Source organism: Oncorhynchus mykiss, chromosome 15 (genome assembly GCF_013265735.2).
Source record: "Oncorhynchus mykiss isolate Arlee chromosome 15, USDA_OmykA_1.1, whole genome shotgun sequence".
In the NCBI taxonomy this organism is placed as follows: Eukaryota; Metazoa; Chordata; class Actinopteri; order Salmoniformes; family Salmonidae; genus Oncorhynchus; species Oncorhynchus mykiss.
In genome coordinates this window covers 57,979,097-57,996,146 of record NC_048579.1, presented here as the reverse complement: position 1 = coordinate 57,996,146, position 17,050 = coordinate 57,979,097, and the positions used below count along the sequence as shown (strand labels likewise).

At 42.9% G+C, this 17,050-nt stretch overlaps 1 protein-coding gene across 20 annotated transcripts in view; it reads right to left on the bottom strand.

Moving 5' to 3' along the window:
* The window catches only part of LOC110490765 (myosin-binding protein C, slow-type), a 37,111-nt gene extending 20,878 nt beyond the window's left edge, over positions 1 to 16,233 (bottom strand). For 6 of the 20 annotated variants that reach the window (XM_036944791.1, XM_036944785.1, XM_036944787.1 and 3 more), the window contains exons 1-7: positions 15,950 to 16,233; positions 8,520 to 8,543; positions 7,194 to 7,271; positions 6,098 to 6,292; positions 4,913 to 5,314; positions 2,293 to 2,343; positions 119 to 160 (exon numbers count right to left, since the gene is read on the bottom strand). In XM_036944791.1, coding sequence (XP_036800686.1) covers positions 119 to 160; positions 2,293 to 2,343; positions 4,913 to 5,314; positions 6,098 to 6,292; positions 7,194 to 7,271; positions 8,520 to 8,543; positions 15,950 to 15,971 — 814 coding nt within the window. In that variant the 5' untranslated portion in view covers positions 15,972 to 16,233. The remainder of the gene's footprint in view (positions 1 to 118; positions 161 to 2,292; positions 2,344 to 4,912; positions 5,315 to 6,097; positions 6,293 to 7,193; positions 7,272 to 8,519; positions 8,544 to 15,949) is intronic. The other 14 variants (XM_036944798.1, XM_036944799.1, XM_036944796.1 and 11 more) reach the window with 12 other exon arrangements.
* Between the last annotated feature and the right edge of the window lie 817 nt (positions 16,234 to 17,050).

The window sequence follows — 17,050 nt, the reverse complement described above, 5'->3', positions numbered from 1 at the left end:
CTTCTAGAAATATACATGTCTCCAAACATGTTTCCTACATCCAGGCAGTTGTAACATTCTGATTAAAAAGACCCGTTTGGTCAGAGCTATAGTTGTATAAATAACAGAGAGATCTTACTAGGCAGCTCAATAGAGAGTTTCTTGACTGTATTGGCATCCTCTGTGAAAGAAAGCATAGTATTACTGAAATTAATTTGTGTTTTTATCTAGTCAATTTATTTGACTCTGGTGAAGAATATTGCTATTGACCCTCTGTGATGATTGACGAAATAAAGTATGACAAATTGTTCTTAATGGCCTTGTAATTGGAAAAAAGTATGAAATGAAACTTCCAATTACTCTTACCAACAATCTCCAATGAATTAAATATGACATATAACACAATTCCAAACAAGAGAACCGGTATGGTATCAACATAGTTGAGGTCTAGAACAAACCAAAACATGTATAATATAATAACATCATATATACATAACATATAATATACATACAGTATACATGATGAGCATGAGTGGCATGAATGGATCTTATGTGTGTATATTCCAAGCCTCCATTCACACCCTTGACTTATTGCACATTTTGTTGGTTTACAGCCTGAATTCAAATTGGATTAAATTATTTTTTCACCCATTTACACACAATACCTCATAATGATAAAGTGAAAACATTCAATGTCATCTTGGTAAGCAACTCCAGTGTATGTTTGTCCTTGTGTTTTAGGTTATTGTCCTGCTGAAAGGTGCATTTGTATCCCAGTATCTGTTGGAAAGCCGACTGAACCAGGTTTTCCATCTAGGATTTTGCCTGTGCTTAGCTCTACTCCGTTTCTTTTTATCCTAAAATAACTCCCTAATCCTTGTCGATGACAAGCATACACATAACATGATGCAGCCACAACCATGCTTGAAAATATGAAGAGTGGTTTTCAGTGATGTGTTCTGTTGGATTTTCCCCAAACATAATGTTTTGTATTCAGAACATTAAGTTAATTTATTTGCAACATTTTTTGCAGTTTTGCTTTATTCCCATACTGCAAACAGGATGCATGTTTTGGAATATTTTGTATTATGTACAGGCTTCCTTCTTTTCACTCTGTAATGTATGTTAGTATTGTGGAGTAACTACAATGTTGTTGATCCATCCTCTGTTTTTTCCTATCACAGCCATTCAACTCTGTAACTGCTTTAAAGTCACCATTGGCCTCATGGTGAAATCCCTGAGCAGAATCCTTCCTCTCTGGCAACTGAGTTAGGAAGGACGCCTGTATCTTTGTACTGACGGGTTGTACTATTGATACACATACAAAGTGTAATTAGTAACTTCACCATGCTCAAAAGGATGTTCAATGTCTTTTCTTTTTTTCCACCCATCTATCAATAGGTGTCCTTCTTTGCGAGGCATTGGAAAACGTCCCTGGTCTTTCTGGATGAATCTGTGTTTGAAATTCACTGCTCGACTGAGGGACCTTGCAGATGATTGTATGTGGAGTACAGAGATGGCGTAGTCATTCAAAAATCTTGCAAAACACTATCATTATACACAGAGTGACTCCCTGCAACTTATTATGCGACTTATTACACACATTTTTACTCCTGAACTTATTTAGGCTTGCCATAACAAAGGGGTTGAATACTTATTGACTCAAGACATTTCAGCTTTTATTTTTTAAGTAATTTGTAAACATTTCAAAAAACATCTCCACTTTGACATCATTGTCATTGTATACCAGTGACACAAAATCTAAAGTTTATGCATTTTAAATTCAGGGGGTAAGACAACAAAATGTAGAAAAAGTCAAGGTGTGCATGTCAGATGTGATCTTCACATCCATACCTTTATTTTAAAATGATAATAAATAAAGGTTTGTGTGCTTGTAGGAATTATGCTTTGCCATTTTTGAATTGGCATGCATGTAAACAACATACGTATGTGATATGCACAAACATATATTGCAATAGTTTAGGAGATGATCCTGAATATTTCTACCCAGCAATATTCTAACCACTTGCCATGTGCAAGTATTAAATTAATATCAGGAATATATTCCAAAGGTCTGAGAAAAACCTTGTGTTTAAAAGACAGGTAAGAGACCCATCCACCATCTAGCCATAGTGTTCTCTATAGTTAGACTCTTCCCCACAGTAACTGACTCCTGCAAAATGTACTTTTGGGGTGTTGATGGGAGCACTGTCCTATAGTGGAGTCTCCATGGATAGTGGAGTCTCCATGGTAACCGACTTGACAAGATGGGAAAGGGGGGAGAAATGAGGATGGTTTGTCATGGTTACCAACCTGGTGGGGGCGGTGGTGATGGGGTGTTGGTTGTAGCGTCATCATCTTTATCTGCAATAAAGGTGTGATTGACACAGACCCACCTATTAAAAGCTCCAAGTCCATCACCGGCAAGGCAAGCCAACAAGACAAGCCACAAGACAAAGCATGCAAGACAAGACAGAACATGGGACCGACACGACACAACACCACCACATATGCATGTCTTTGAAATGGATAGATGAAGTGTACGAGACCATAAATGTGCTGATGGTGAGATCGAAGCGTGTCCTGTGAGAGATCACACCAGTGTCTATGAGATGGGAGTGGACGGTGATGTAAGAGATCACACGTGTACGTAAGATAAAGGAATTATGCGTAACACCACAAGCTTGGTTTAGGAAAGCTGTAAGCACAAGTGAGAAGCACTGTGAGAGGAAGAGAGAGATTGAAGTTGACAAGCAGCGGCCAGAAGAACACAAGAATGTCCACAAGGGTAATGAAAGATTAAAGACCTAACTATCCAAGAAAAGCCCTGTTACTTGAGAAACCCTCTGCTTGTCGTCGATCAAAAGAGTAACTGAGCTCAGCTTCCCCTCCAGAGACGTTAAAGAGAGTAGCGTTGGGCGGTATCCAGATTTTCATACCGTTTTTGTAGAGTACCAGTGTAAACGATAATACCGGATGTCCACACAAGGGGTGCTATTTCTTGAAAATAAAGGTGTCATAGAGAGAGCGTTCAAGGGGGGTGAGGATTGAGTAAAGCAGAAGCGACATATGAAACTGGACCTTTGTTGTGGTAAAAAGGCTCTGGAGCAATGCTGAGTGATGAGTGACAACTATCGGAGAGCTATAACCTTCCATACATCTAAATCAGCTGCTGCTGCTGTGACCGTCAACAGCACTGTGCTTGTTGCTACAGTATAGCCTCACTATGAATCCTAGACCCTCCGCTTTAAACTGTCTGTAAACTGTACTGAGAAGAATAGACACAGAAAACACACACACGCACACAATAATACACACACACACACAAACATACATACACACACACCAACACGTTTGTGCATGCGCACATAAACGTAGTCTACCTACAGTGGGGCAAAAAAGTATTTAGGCAGTCACCAATTGTGCAAGTTCTCCCACTTAAAAAGATGAGAGGCCTGTAATTCATCATAGGTACATTTCAACTATGACAGACAAAATGAGAAAAAAAAATCCAGAAAATCACATTGTAGGATTTTAATGAATTTATTTACAAATTATGGTGGAAAATAAGTATTTGGTCAATAACAAAAGTTAATCTCAATACTTTGTTATATACCCTTTGTTGGCAATGACAGAGGTCAAATGTTTTCTGTAAGTCTTCACAAGGTTTTCACACACTGTTGCTGTTTTTTTGGCCCATTCCTCCATGCAGATCTCCTCTAGAGCAGTGATGTTTTGGGGCTGTTGCTGGGCAACACAGACTTTCAACTCCCTCAAAAGATTTTCTATGGGGTTGAGATCTGGAGACTGGCTAGGCCACTCCAGGACCTTGAAATGCTTCTCATGAAGCCACTCCTTCGTTGCCTGGGCGGTGTGTTTGGGATCATTGTCATGCTGAAAGACCCAGCCACGTTTCATCTTCAATGCCCTTGCTGATGGAAGGAGATTTTCACTCAAAATCTCACGATACATGGCCCTATTCATTCTTTCCTTTACACGGATCAGTCGTCCTGGTCCCTTTGCAGAAAAACTGCCCCGAAGCATGATGTTTCCACCCCCATGCTTCACAGTAGGTATGGTGTTCTTTGGATGCAACTCAGCATTCTTTGTCCTCCAAACACGACGAGTTGAGTTTTTACCAAAAAGTTATATTTTGGTTTCATCTGACCATATGACATTCTCCCAATCTTCTTCTGGATCATCCAAATGCTCTCTAGCAAACTTCAGACAGGCCTGGACATGTACTGGCTTAAGCAGGGGGACACGTCTGGCACTGCAGGATTTGAGTCCCTGGCGGCGTAGTGTGTTACTGATGGTAGACTGTTACTTTGGTCCCGGGTCTCTGCAGGTCATTCACTAGGTCCCCCCGTGTGGTTCTGGGATTTTTGCTCACCGTTCTTGTGATCATTTTGACCCCACGGGGTGAGATCTTGCGTGGAGCCCCAGATCGAGGGAGATTATTAGTGGTCTTGTATGTCTTCCATTTCCTAATAATTGTTCCCACAGTTGATTTCTTCAAACCAAGCTGCTTACCTGTTGCAGATTCAGTCTTCCCAGCCGGGTGCAGGTCTACAATTTTGTTTCTGGTGTCCTTTGACAGCTCTTTGGTCTTGGCCATAGTGGAGTTTGGTGTGTGACTGTTTGAGGTTGTGGACAGGTGTCTTTTATACTGATAACAAGTTCAAACAGGTGCCATTAATACAGGTAACGAGTGGAGGACAGAGGAGCCTCTTAAAGAAGAAGTTACAGGTCTGTGAGAGCCAGAAATCTTGCTTGTTTGTAGGTGACCAAATACTCATTTTCCACCATAATTTTCAAATAAACAATTGGTGGCTGACTAAATACTTTTTTGCCCCACTGTATATACACACATGTTCTTGCATATGCACATACACATGTTTGTGCATTTGCACAGACACACACTCTTCCAGACCTGCTGGAGGTGGGGGTTGGGTAACCTGCACCGTAACAACTGGTTCTGGAGGTGGGGGTGGTGGTGGAGTAACCACTGTAACAACAGGCTCTTGAGGTGGGGGTGGTGGTGGTGGTGTAACCACTGTAACAACAGGCTGTTGAGGTGGGGGTGGTGGTGGTGGTGGTGGGGTAACACCTGTAACAACAGGCTCTGGAGGTGGGGGTGGTGGTGGTGGGGTAACCACTGTAACAACAGGCTGTTGAGGTGGGGGTGATGGTGGTGGTGGGGTAACCACTGTAACAACAGGCTCTTGAGGTGGGGGTGGTGGTGGTGGTGGTGGTGGGGTAACCACTGTACCAACAGGCTCTGGCGGTTGTGTAACCTCCGTAACAACTGGCTCTGCTTCCTCCGTCACGGTTGCTGAATTGGGACAAGGCTCTCATAGATTAAAGTTACCGTCCATCTCCTCCACTCACACAGCACTAAGTTTCTTTCAGTCATCAATTTCTAATACAAACAACTCCAACTAATACTGCTAACTCCAACTGTATGTGCCGTAAAGTTGTTGTACTGAACTATGCACACAGCAGACACGCTGCATTTACATGTAGCCTATATTTGCTGTTTGACCATGACAAAGCTATCAGACACGACTTTGGGCGCACTTTCGCCTTAGAAGAATTAGAACTTACCGTATATAAAAAATGCACTAGTCGACAATCTGCCAAAAGCAAAGCATGAACCAATGTATGGCTGTTGTAGTGTAAATGCCAATGAAATTCATCACATTGGGTCATAGCAGCATTGGGTCATAGAGGCAAAAGGTGTCTCTGTCTGTCATTTCAAACAGCTCTTCAATCCAAATAAAACCCTGATTCATACAGACTCTATCAGTCCATTGCCTGATTTGAATGGAACTTTGGCCCATATGATGATCTATTGGGAGAAGATAAAGGGCTTTAGTAAAGACCAGAACTATGGATCTGACTCTATTACAGACTAGAGTCAAACTGCTTCAATCAATGGTTTGAGTGGGACAATTGAACGGAAGCTCTTGTTACTATTTATGAGTAGGGCATGGAGTTTTTCCTAACCACATGACCTGATCAGGAAAAACTCTGGGACTTCAGTTATAGCTTTAGTTATAGTAAACAGCATGCACTTTTACTGTGAATGGCTTGAGACTGAGTGAATTTGACTTACCAGGCGGTGGGGGTGAGCAAGGGGACGGGGCCTCCTCCTTTACTTCAGAGTTCACAGACTCGACTTGCTCTTTAGCCCCGACCACAACCGCCTCTGGTTCTGGTTCTTTAGACCCATTCTCTACTGGTTCTGGCTGTACAGGCTTAATCACCTCTATGGGCTGTGGATCCTTCCCCTCAGTCTCTACCGGTTGTTCTGTACAGCAGATAACAGTGCCAGGCTGGAGCAGCAAGCCTTGAGCAAAAGCACTAGCAGCCTCTCAAAACACATATGAGGTGCTGGCTGGACATGGATGAGAATAGATAGCCAGCAACCAGAATGGGTCGTTCCATTGACAGTCATGTCTGAATGCTTGACAGGCAATCAAAATTGATAGAAATTATAAAAAGTTATCTTTGCCAACTACCAAGTAAAATTGAGGGACGTTACCAATCTGGTCATTGCATATCTATAGCTAGTCCTGGAGGCTTCAAGGAAGTATAGTTTTACTTATTCAGCAAGTTTGAACAAGACTTCATTACAATGTACCACAAGCCAAAAAAAAAACGATTTTCATTTTTTCACATAGCCAATCATAACAGTTCCCAGAAATTTGAACGTGACAATGTCATCGGAATCTATTATAAGTCTAATGACGGCTACCTGCTGAATCTAACAATTAAAGCTATACTTCCTCATTCACACTGAATGTACTTCCTGTGGATGACTCCATATTCCAAAACAATGCTTCAGTACCTCATACAGATACACACACACACACAATGGTGACATACTTGGTAAAGAAAGCACAAGGCAGTATTGGGGACAGAGCATCACAGCAACGCCGAGCACGGGACTGTGTTACAGTAGCAGCAGTACAACAGTGCAACTACGGAATGATGTGCATCATATGGGCTGTTTATCAGGAAGTTGACTTATTTGGATTGCACGTAGACTACTTTGACTAAAATGCGTTATGTTTGTGTGTGTCGTCGAGGGAACAGTTGAGAAATCCCATTGTGAAAGAAGAAAAACAAGAACGGTGGACACACAACAACAAACACGCGTGTTGGAAAGAGAGAAAAGAGGGGCATGACACCAGTGCATGGTTACCCACCTGGGGGTGGAGGTGAGACCTCGAGGGATATCTCAGGTGTGGGCATTGGCACCTCACTACTGTCTGTGGCAACACTCTCTGAGTATGTGACAAATATAGCAGGGATGGAAGAGCTACATTTAATAGCGCAAAGCCTCCACATCTAGCCTTTAACATACTCACTCTCCCACCAATGGGCAGACTTACTCACTGTATGCTCAACCTCACTCGCCATTTTCCATTCAGTCACACACAAAATGGGACACATACAGTAAATCCACTGAATTTGTTTGTACATACGCATGCACAATATCAAGTGGGATATTTTCTGAATGCAGATTTATTTTTACAGCCATTTGCCTGGAATCAGATTCATTGTTTTGGTGCTTGACCATGAGGGAATTTATTTAAATTGTATTTTAAATTGAACCTTTATTTAACTAGGTAAGTCAGTTAAGAACAAATTCTTATTTACAATGAAGGCCTACCGGGAAACAGTGGGTTAACTGCCTTGTTCATGGGCAGAACAAAATATTTTTTACCTTGTCAGCTCGGGGATTCAATCCAGCAACCCTTGGGTTACTGGCCCAACACTCTAACCACTAGGCTACCTGCAGCCCCAAAGTTGATGGATGAAATATATTACAGGGTTCAAATGTGTTCTTCACTTACTGTATGACAGGTTTATTCAGAATTCATCTTTATGTCAATTGCAATATTTATGGCACAATTACGATTGAATACTTTCATAGAAGTACATAAAATGAAATCAGTGCCCGGCCAGGGATACATTTAGCCTAAACCTGTGTGTGAGCAGAGCTATTCCCTCCACTGTACGAAGCCACAGGCCCAAGACACTGCTCCCAAGGTCAAAGCCTGGTGTCGGCAGGCGGCCAATAACGTCAGCTGGAACGTCAGCTGAATCAACAGGCCTGGATCAGCCGGTCCGCTAGGGGGAATGTGTAGATTCTGACCACTCGGTCGTCACCACTGACCACTGAGCCACAGTAGTACAACAGTTATATTGCCAAGGACATGTAGACCCTTCACATTTACACTTTTACAGTGTTTAAACCAGCGACCGTGTTTCCACATTCACACTGAAGTCGAAGGTGGAATGGTCACATTACATGCAGCCTCAGTAGTACCTTAATGTGCCTTCACATGTTGCACAAACATGGTTTCCACCATCCAATAGAGCAAAACTGCCAACATAATATGGGATACATTCTCTCCTTCCTGACATAATTAAAGTATCCCATAATAATTCTCTCATACCAACTTCTCTGATCAAAGCCAGTGCTGTGTGAGGTGAAAGAACATTGTTGGGCATCACCCTTTACTGACCTTTCTCACCATTGGACATCTCATCTGCAAAACAGAGACAAAAGAGAACAATTCAAAAGGGGGCATTTTTGATCTAGTCAATTTGTTGCGCGCCACAGCGACTATCAAAATGTTGATACTGTAAGTGGACAAATCAGAGTAGCATGTGACCGTTTTTCTGAAAGTATTGAGAAGGTCCGATATATACCTGTGTCATGACGTTGGCCTCTTTAGGAAGAGCAAGCCCATCCCCCTCTCCCTGCCTCCCCCTTGCCTCCTTCAACTAGGCTGTTGTGGTCAGAGGTCGTAAATTCCTGAGAAGACCCTGCCACATGGCCACATAGTAGAGAGAGGGTAAACTTTCATAGAGGACAAATTAAATCCTTCCACCTCACAGAACTTGAGGTACGAACACATTTCATGTTCCGGGGAAAGTATAAACTTGGGGAAGCTCATGGGAGACGGTGTGGCTACATTACCATAACGCTGTTTATATAATAGCCTCAGATATGAGGTTTACATCTAATTGTTGTATTAGATGAATGAGTGAGTATGATGCTGTTTGTATAAATTGTGTAATATGGTTTTGGACTGTTTAATGAAGAAAAATACAATTCCCTTTTGATTTGAACTAAATCAGAGGACCGCCCCTGAGCCCAGTTAGTGTCAGACATCCTGGGACAGCCCTCTTCGGCCCTTCCGAATAAAACCCAACTTTGAGAAATTATCAGCAGACCGAGCTTACCTCAATTACGAGATGGCTAAAGGTTGCAGACCATGTTTTTCTCCATTAGGAGGGGAACAAAGGTTGTAGACCATTGCTCATTCTGTTAACCATACCACGTGGTTAAACTCTTAGACTATCGATACCGACAGAATAAGAACAAGTCTTTGATATTGATTACTAGGCTGCAGCTAGGAATAAGGCATCTTTGAACACGAAGAACGACAACCACCGAAACATCCATTCTATAACGAATGTCAATCTGAACACCCCCTCTAACCACAACCGAGAGAGAGAGGGAGAGAGATGGACAATTCTACAAAATAAATGAACTTTTCACCAGCGATCAAGACAACACACTGAGCGTAAATATATATATATATTTATTGATTGCAATAGTTCCCGAATGAGTGAGCATTCATGTGTAAAGGATTAGCATTTCAATTGTTATAATTATCACTCTGTAGTGACTTCTTAGTCGACCCCACTTCCCCTTTTGTCTAACAAGCCGCCATGCCGGTTTAGCTCACTAGGGTGCATTTTCCTATCATTACATTTACCTTGTTTGTTTGTTTGTTTGTCTGTTTATGCATTTCTGTGAATTACTTAGTTTGTAATAAATAAATGATTTAAGACAATTGATGTATGGATGACTCATAGTGAAGACTGGGTTCGTGCAGATAACCAACAATTTACGACGTTTGGAATGAGACTAACAGTGAGGTAAAGTAAATAATTCATTAATTCGAAGACTAATTGATCAGATAAAATATCTGAAAAGTTATTTTAGGAAATGATAACTTTGTAATCTGAATATTTTTCCTTGGTGCCCCGACTTCCTAGTTAATTAGTTACGTGATTAATCAGTTGATTGCGTAATAACTAATTACAGAGAATCTTTGATAAAAACTATAAGTCTTCAGTTAATGATAGTAAAGACAAGGCACCTGCTACACAGTTTAATGTATAGTGTCATGACTAGGATGCTACTGCTATAAGCCTATGTCTATTGTCCCCAGTGAGCCACATCATCCCTGTGGTGCACAGCACCTTGTGTCTGGACACTATATAGTAGTAACTGATTATAAAGGTACCAATTGACACACGTTGTTTGAACTCTGCACTGTCTGGACTGATCAAACCCGCACAGCGGGTCATGGCACCTATTTGGAGACTACAATCTTAACCTATTAATGGACCTAAAGCTAGGCCTCAGTGGATCAAAGTCTCTATACATCCCTTGGTACGCCCTAGCCTATCGGGTTTGAACGTTTACCTTGTATGTTATTAATGGGCTAGTGAAACAGAGTCACGTGTGTTCCCGTCTAGTTCTTACCAGAAGGTTAGATAGAAAATATCCACTCTTGCACAACACAGTGTTTATTCCTCTTTCCTCTTCCTATTGAAAGTTTCACAAAGTCCCATTCTGATGTCGTGTGTCAATATGCAAACTGGAGGAAAGGGAATTCCACCCAATCGTCACATTAGCCTGGTAGACTGAGGATGGATTACATAGTAACAGGCAAACACAGACATGGAGACTCCAGCAGACAGTGACAGATAGAGGTTACAAGAAGAACACTTTCACCAAGAGTGATATCAGCCCACAGGGACTTTGGCATCAAAAATAACAGATTTCTACTTTGAGCCTGATAACCACGCTTATACCACTCACATCTGCATACAGTACAAGAAAACACAGACTTTTTGTGTGTGTGTGTGTGTGTGGGGGGGGGGGTACTTGCATCACACAAAGTAGATAGGATGGTTAAAATGGTGGAGTCTTAGTAATTGACAAAAGGAACTATGAGAGTGGCTGTGTCTGAATACCCGAATGTCGTGTCCGCAACAACATGTTCCCATCTATTTCCTATGCTTCACTGGCACATTCATGTACTGTAAATGTGAAGATATACATTTTAAGTGCAAGTATTCCAGAGAAATATACTGCAATTGGCATAATACCTTTTACAGGCTTTTACATGTAATATGTTAAATGCCTGAAGCTATCCTTTTCCATATTTTTCAGGAGTTAAAAGTTCCAGGTGCATGGTAACAATTCAATAAGTTGAAAGAAAAGATACCCGCACACTGCTCTCACTAGTTTCACTGTTGTTTATGATGAATAAAAGAAACCCGAAAAGTGCTCTCGCTAATAGCACTTTTTTTATTGAAGCTTACGTGTCGGCCTCTCGGCCTTCGTCGGAGGTTTTTGCTCTATTAAACTAAATAAACCATCTTTAGTATAATAATTGATTACATTTCAATAGCGCTTTCCATAATCTCAAAGAGCGTACAAAGTAAAAAACAAAGAAGCAATACATCATGAGTTGCCTAGCTACAGTTGGCTAGGTCAACCAATACATCATCATGAGTAGCCTAGCTATAGTTGGCTAGGTCAACCAATACATCCTCATGAATAGCCTAGCTATAGTTGGCTAGGTCAACTAATACATACATCATCATGAGTAACCTAGCTATAGTTGGCTAGGTCAACCAATACATCATCATGAGTAGCCTAGCTATAGTTGGCTAGGTCAACCAATAGAGGCCAAGTCTGAGTGCATGCATCCTTCAAAGATGGAGGGAAAGTTCATGGCTTGATCAGAGGAAGGAGGTCAGGGACATGGTTGATGAAGATAGTCTGGTAACGATCTTGTTGTGGGTTGCTCTGGGAGTCGGGTAGCTACTGGAATTCTCCTTCACAATGTATAGCACCCACTTGGGTGATGCCTCAGTTGCGCTGTGTGCCAGAAATCTCACCACACACAGTTCCCGAGTAGTAGCCAGTCTTCCTTATTACGAGCCATCTGCCTCAGCACTGCATTCCTCTACTGCATCTCTCATTACTTTCAAGCTTCAAGTGACTCTTCCATTAATACATGCATAGGCCTACGGTACACTAAAAGTTTACTCCAAATATATTGTTCCAAATGCTAACTTTTTAGCTAACGTAAGCCCGAAACAACAACACGGAAAAGTCACTGGGTGGGTTTACAGACGATCCTTTCTAGTTCATGTGAAGACGTAACTGACGATGCATTCAAGACAGCGGGGAACGTGAGAAAAAACCTGCTACGATTGGGAAAAATATATGTAACTCGGAATTACAAGCCAGAAATTCTGGCATCAACTTTGAGCTCCGACTTCTTTGATCTGAAGATCACCGATGTTCCGATTTTTCCCAGTCAGAGCTTATTTAGTTTCCGTATTCCCAGTTGTCTTGAACGGACCAAAAGTAGTACATTTCGGCCATGGCATACTGCATACTGTTTACCAAACAGTGCGTGCTAAAGAGTGTGTGGTACAATTAGTACACAGTATGCAGTTTAAACAAGTAGTAGGCAAGCCAGATATCGGACATGGCCACTGACTGACTAAGGGAAGGAGAGGAAAAAGAGGGGGTGTAGGGGGATTTTTGGAAGGTGATGACAGTGGACTTGCACAGCTCTTGCTAGCCTGTCCATTTCCACAGAGAGTGGCACTCATCGATGAGCACTGGGTCTGGCACCACAGCCTGTGAATTCCGCAGGGATGCCAGCCTTGCCACCCTGCCTTGTGGCAGGCACGGTCCTTTGTTAATGATCCGGAGGAATACTGTGCATTACTGTGCCATTCCTGTCCAAAGTCCTAGGACCATTGAAGCATCTCTCTCTCTCTCTCTCTCTCTCTGGAAGACAGTCTGCCATGCCCCATTGTGACTTCTCTGTCCTCTCCCCTCTCTCTTCACATCTATTGCCTTTGCCAATTTCCTCTCTTTATAATATACAGTAACTCCCATCCATATCTCATTCCTAAATCCCTGTATGCCTAATTACAGTAACACTGTACACACTGTAATCCAAAGTCCATACACTATTAGAACCATAATGTCCAGCCAATCTTTCGTGATTCCCATCAGACACTCCAGTTCAAATTTAGACATTGTCACACCTCACCAAAAACTTGATGTTGGTTCATCACATCAGAATCCTATCGGGTCTCACAAACACACGCATCGATGTGCACTACAGGGAGGCATTCTTTGACCACAGAGAAAGGTTTTGTTTCACCTCAGTGAACTCCCCAGTGCAGCTGACCACGCTGCAGGTATCTTCAGCTGTCACCCCTGTTGCTGTGCAGACAGATGGGCTCATGGTGACCCCAACGAGAGCCAAGCTGCCGTCTCTTCTTAATATAGACCCCCAGAACTTTTGAATGCACACCTTTTATCAACACCCCTTCTTTGTGACTATTGTGTGTCAGTCGGACCGGCGGTCCACATAAGGGATAGTGTTCGTTCGTTGCAGAATGACACTCTTGATTCCTAGGAGCGCTGAGAATGAGTGCTGCTAGAAGTGAAGAGGCCACAGAAAGGAACTGCTGACGACCTCAGTGTGGATGTGGGGCTGTGGTTTAGTGATTAGCAGCCAACAGGGTCTCCCTGTGTTGTTTACCTAAAGGCTTGATTTATGTGGAGTGGAATTCGGAAAGCGACGACCATGCTGTCTGAGGTAACGGAGCAGGGAGAATGATGGGGGCTGAGCGGTTGTAAATATACCGAGGTGAGGATGTGGGCTTTCTTCCCACTGAAACCCAAGACTGTTGCTGAAAGCAGGCAGTGTAGTGGATGATGCTGGTCTTTTGACTTTGGGTGGGAGTGGGAGTGGCCTGAGTGAATCATCATCTAAAATGATGGTGTGACAATGGCGGGTGTTGAGTGGGGGAGTGAGAGCGCAATAGAGAGAGAGCGAGCGAGAGAGGATTAAAAGTCCGCTCATTATGAACTATTTCAGGGACCAAGGAATCCAGGTCCCAGGAGCTCTAAGGGTCACTCAGCAAGCCAGCCAGTCAGTCAGTCCGTCATCTCTCATCCTGCTTTTAAAAGACTTGGGTCTGCAGTCTAAACCAACACCACATCCAGCAGCCTCTTCCTATTCAGCTGTTCAGAGTCATTTATAACAACAATACTTTTTTTCACAGTCGTTTATCTAGTCTTCTGCAACAGAGCAGCTATTTATGGAAGGCGGTTGCGGTGGACTGGCATGCAACTGCCTCCCCTTCCCCTGTGTGTTTGTCTCAGACGGGATGATGAATGTTTATTATAGTGGATAAATGTTCTGCAGGCATCTCTCCTGTACTAATAAAACCCACTTTATAGTAAAGTGTGTGTTATACGTGTACAACAGGAAGCTAAGCTGTCCAACAATCTCATGGTACCTCACCCCAAAGAGACGTCGTAGATGTTAAACTTCTCCTAGCTCACCCAGCCTCTGCTACACCACATTGAGATGTTGACATTTATTGAGAGCCCTATCAAAGCAACACGGGCAAACAATAAACTGGTACAGAAATCTGATTGAGGCCAGTAAAGTGAATGGTATGTTTTTGTGCTCACAGCTGACTGTTTAAAGATGCCAAAAGGTGGATTGGACCGGTTGCTGCATAACTGGTCTAGTCCTCAAATTTATTGCCACCTTATTTATTGAATAACTTCCATGAACGCAATCTTGCAAAGCCCTCTCATTCCAGCCTATAGGCCCCATTGTCCTGCAGGGGAGAGAATACACAGGTAGAGTGGCTTGGATGTATGTGTGGAGAGAAGAGAGTGTGTACCATTTCTGATGTGGCGAATACTGCTGCAGATAAAGCTACAGTCCACCAGAAGGTAAACGGTTTATAATAAAACGTTTTATTCCCTCCGTTGTGGTGGTGTCCAAGCGATGAATATACTGTTCTGTTCCTGTACATGGGCATATCTTACTAAAGTTCCTAAAGACCTGAACTAATGGAGAAGAAGTGCTAGCATAGCAGAATTACAGACAAGACGGACACCGAGTGATTAGGTCTATGCAGACAAGCAGCAATATGCTATTGAGGGCTCTGCCATAGAGAGGAGGAGTGAGATTAATATGGAGTTGAATATGGGGGATGGGTTTGGGATCTTGTTTGGCTTCTGCTGCACAATAACATGTCATCCACCCTGCCATCTATTCATCAGTCATCAGCAAGATCGAGGACAGAATGTATCCATCATCCGGAAGGCATCTTCATCCCAATATGATCCCAAGAGTCCATCCAGATTGCATCACCCTTCAGGGGTCTTCTTTGCTAGTGTCCAGCTCAGCACAGCGCCAAGCACCAGGGATCATCAACAATCTCCCAACAGGGCTCATCACGTCTCCCTCCAGTGGGCTCCTAATCACCATGAGACCACTGTCCATCATGCCAACAGCAGCAACAACAACAGTTTTTTTTATAAACCTCCTGAATCTCCATCTCTACAAATGAGGTAGAAACATCCGAGCATAAATACAATACAGTTGTCGCCAAAGACACTTTCTCAATTACCGTGAGCAAACTCCTGGGAACTCTCAAAGTAGAGTTTGGAGAACTTATTTTTGTCTAGTGCTAAATAGCTAGTCAATAAGGCCAACAAACGAATAAAACAAACACCAAAATAAACCATGAAAAATCTATATTTTACCCTTATTTACAGAAGAAACAGGAATTAAGGGTTAATGGAACTTTTCCTCATAGTATATGCCAGTAGAGAAAATCAACCAGTAACTACAACATGAATGTAAAAGAACATGTGCATTACAATTATCAGTCCCAGTTATCAGTTGTTGTTAATACGTTAAACAAGCAGGATCCTAGATGCAGCGTTGCTTCAGGACAGCTTGTACAGTACAGTTTGCTGAAATCCTTTCTGTACACTCAGTGACAAGAACAGGGGCACTCCTACCTTTCTTTGTGGGCTCTGGCATCTTGAGCCGGGTCCCAAGAAAAGCATCAACGAATGAAAAGCTGCAGGTAGGTAGGTGCCTTCAGACCAGCGTGATTGTACGGGAGGCCAGGTGGGACGTGGGAGCCCTCAGTCCAGAGGGAGAGAGATAAAGATGGGCGACCACCAGGGAAATTCTCTGGGACCCTCAGACCAGAGTGATGGGAAGAGATGAGGAGGGCACAGTGTGGGACAGTATGGGAATCTCAATTGGGGAGAGGCGGCACAGTGACACATCTAGAAGAGTCGGGCTTCCTGTCTTTATATAGCAGGGCAGCAGGCCCCTCCTCTCTCTAGCTGACAGTACAGCTCCATCCTGCCCCCAGCATCACTGTCCTCACTGGCCTCTATGCCAGCTCTATGGGCTACTCTCCCAGGGATTCGGTGTGGTGCTGGGTGGGGAGACTCTAGCAGAGGTGTGGTTCTTATTCTAAAGGCTCTAATTCCTCGTCCAAACAGTGGTGGATCCAAATGATTGGTTTCTAATGATTTCCTGAAGGTTGTCAGATGAAAGGATGCTGAGGTTAGCACTATGACATACATAACTGGCCAGCCGCCAGTATACTTTGAATTTCACACTGGCCCCTGAGGGCTGTGTGGCAACAAATGTCTTGCTGTACAGGTGTGATGTAATCTGATAGGGGTACATACGCTACTATCCTGGAACTCTAAAATACCATGTCAAAACCGGTACAGATAACACACTGTTTGCGAAATAGATACACTTTTAGGAGTAATACGTGTATGCACGTTCAAAAAACAGAATTGGGACAGAACGTTTCAACTGTGGCTTAATTCATTATTGTAATATATAGAAGGCAGACAGAGGCTCTTGGACCATCCGTTGCCTATACAGTATCAAAATAAACAGCACATTGGGAATACAACATTTTGTGCCGCCATTTCCCAGGCTATCAACCCTGAATGAGGTGGACATTGTGTGTGTGTGGCAAAAAAACAGTAGGGTTGCCAAAATTCTGGAAGTTTCAATACATTCCCTGGTTTTCCCAGAATCCAGGTTGGAGGATTCCCAGAGACAGGCCGTAATCTGGAACCCTCCAA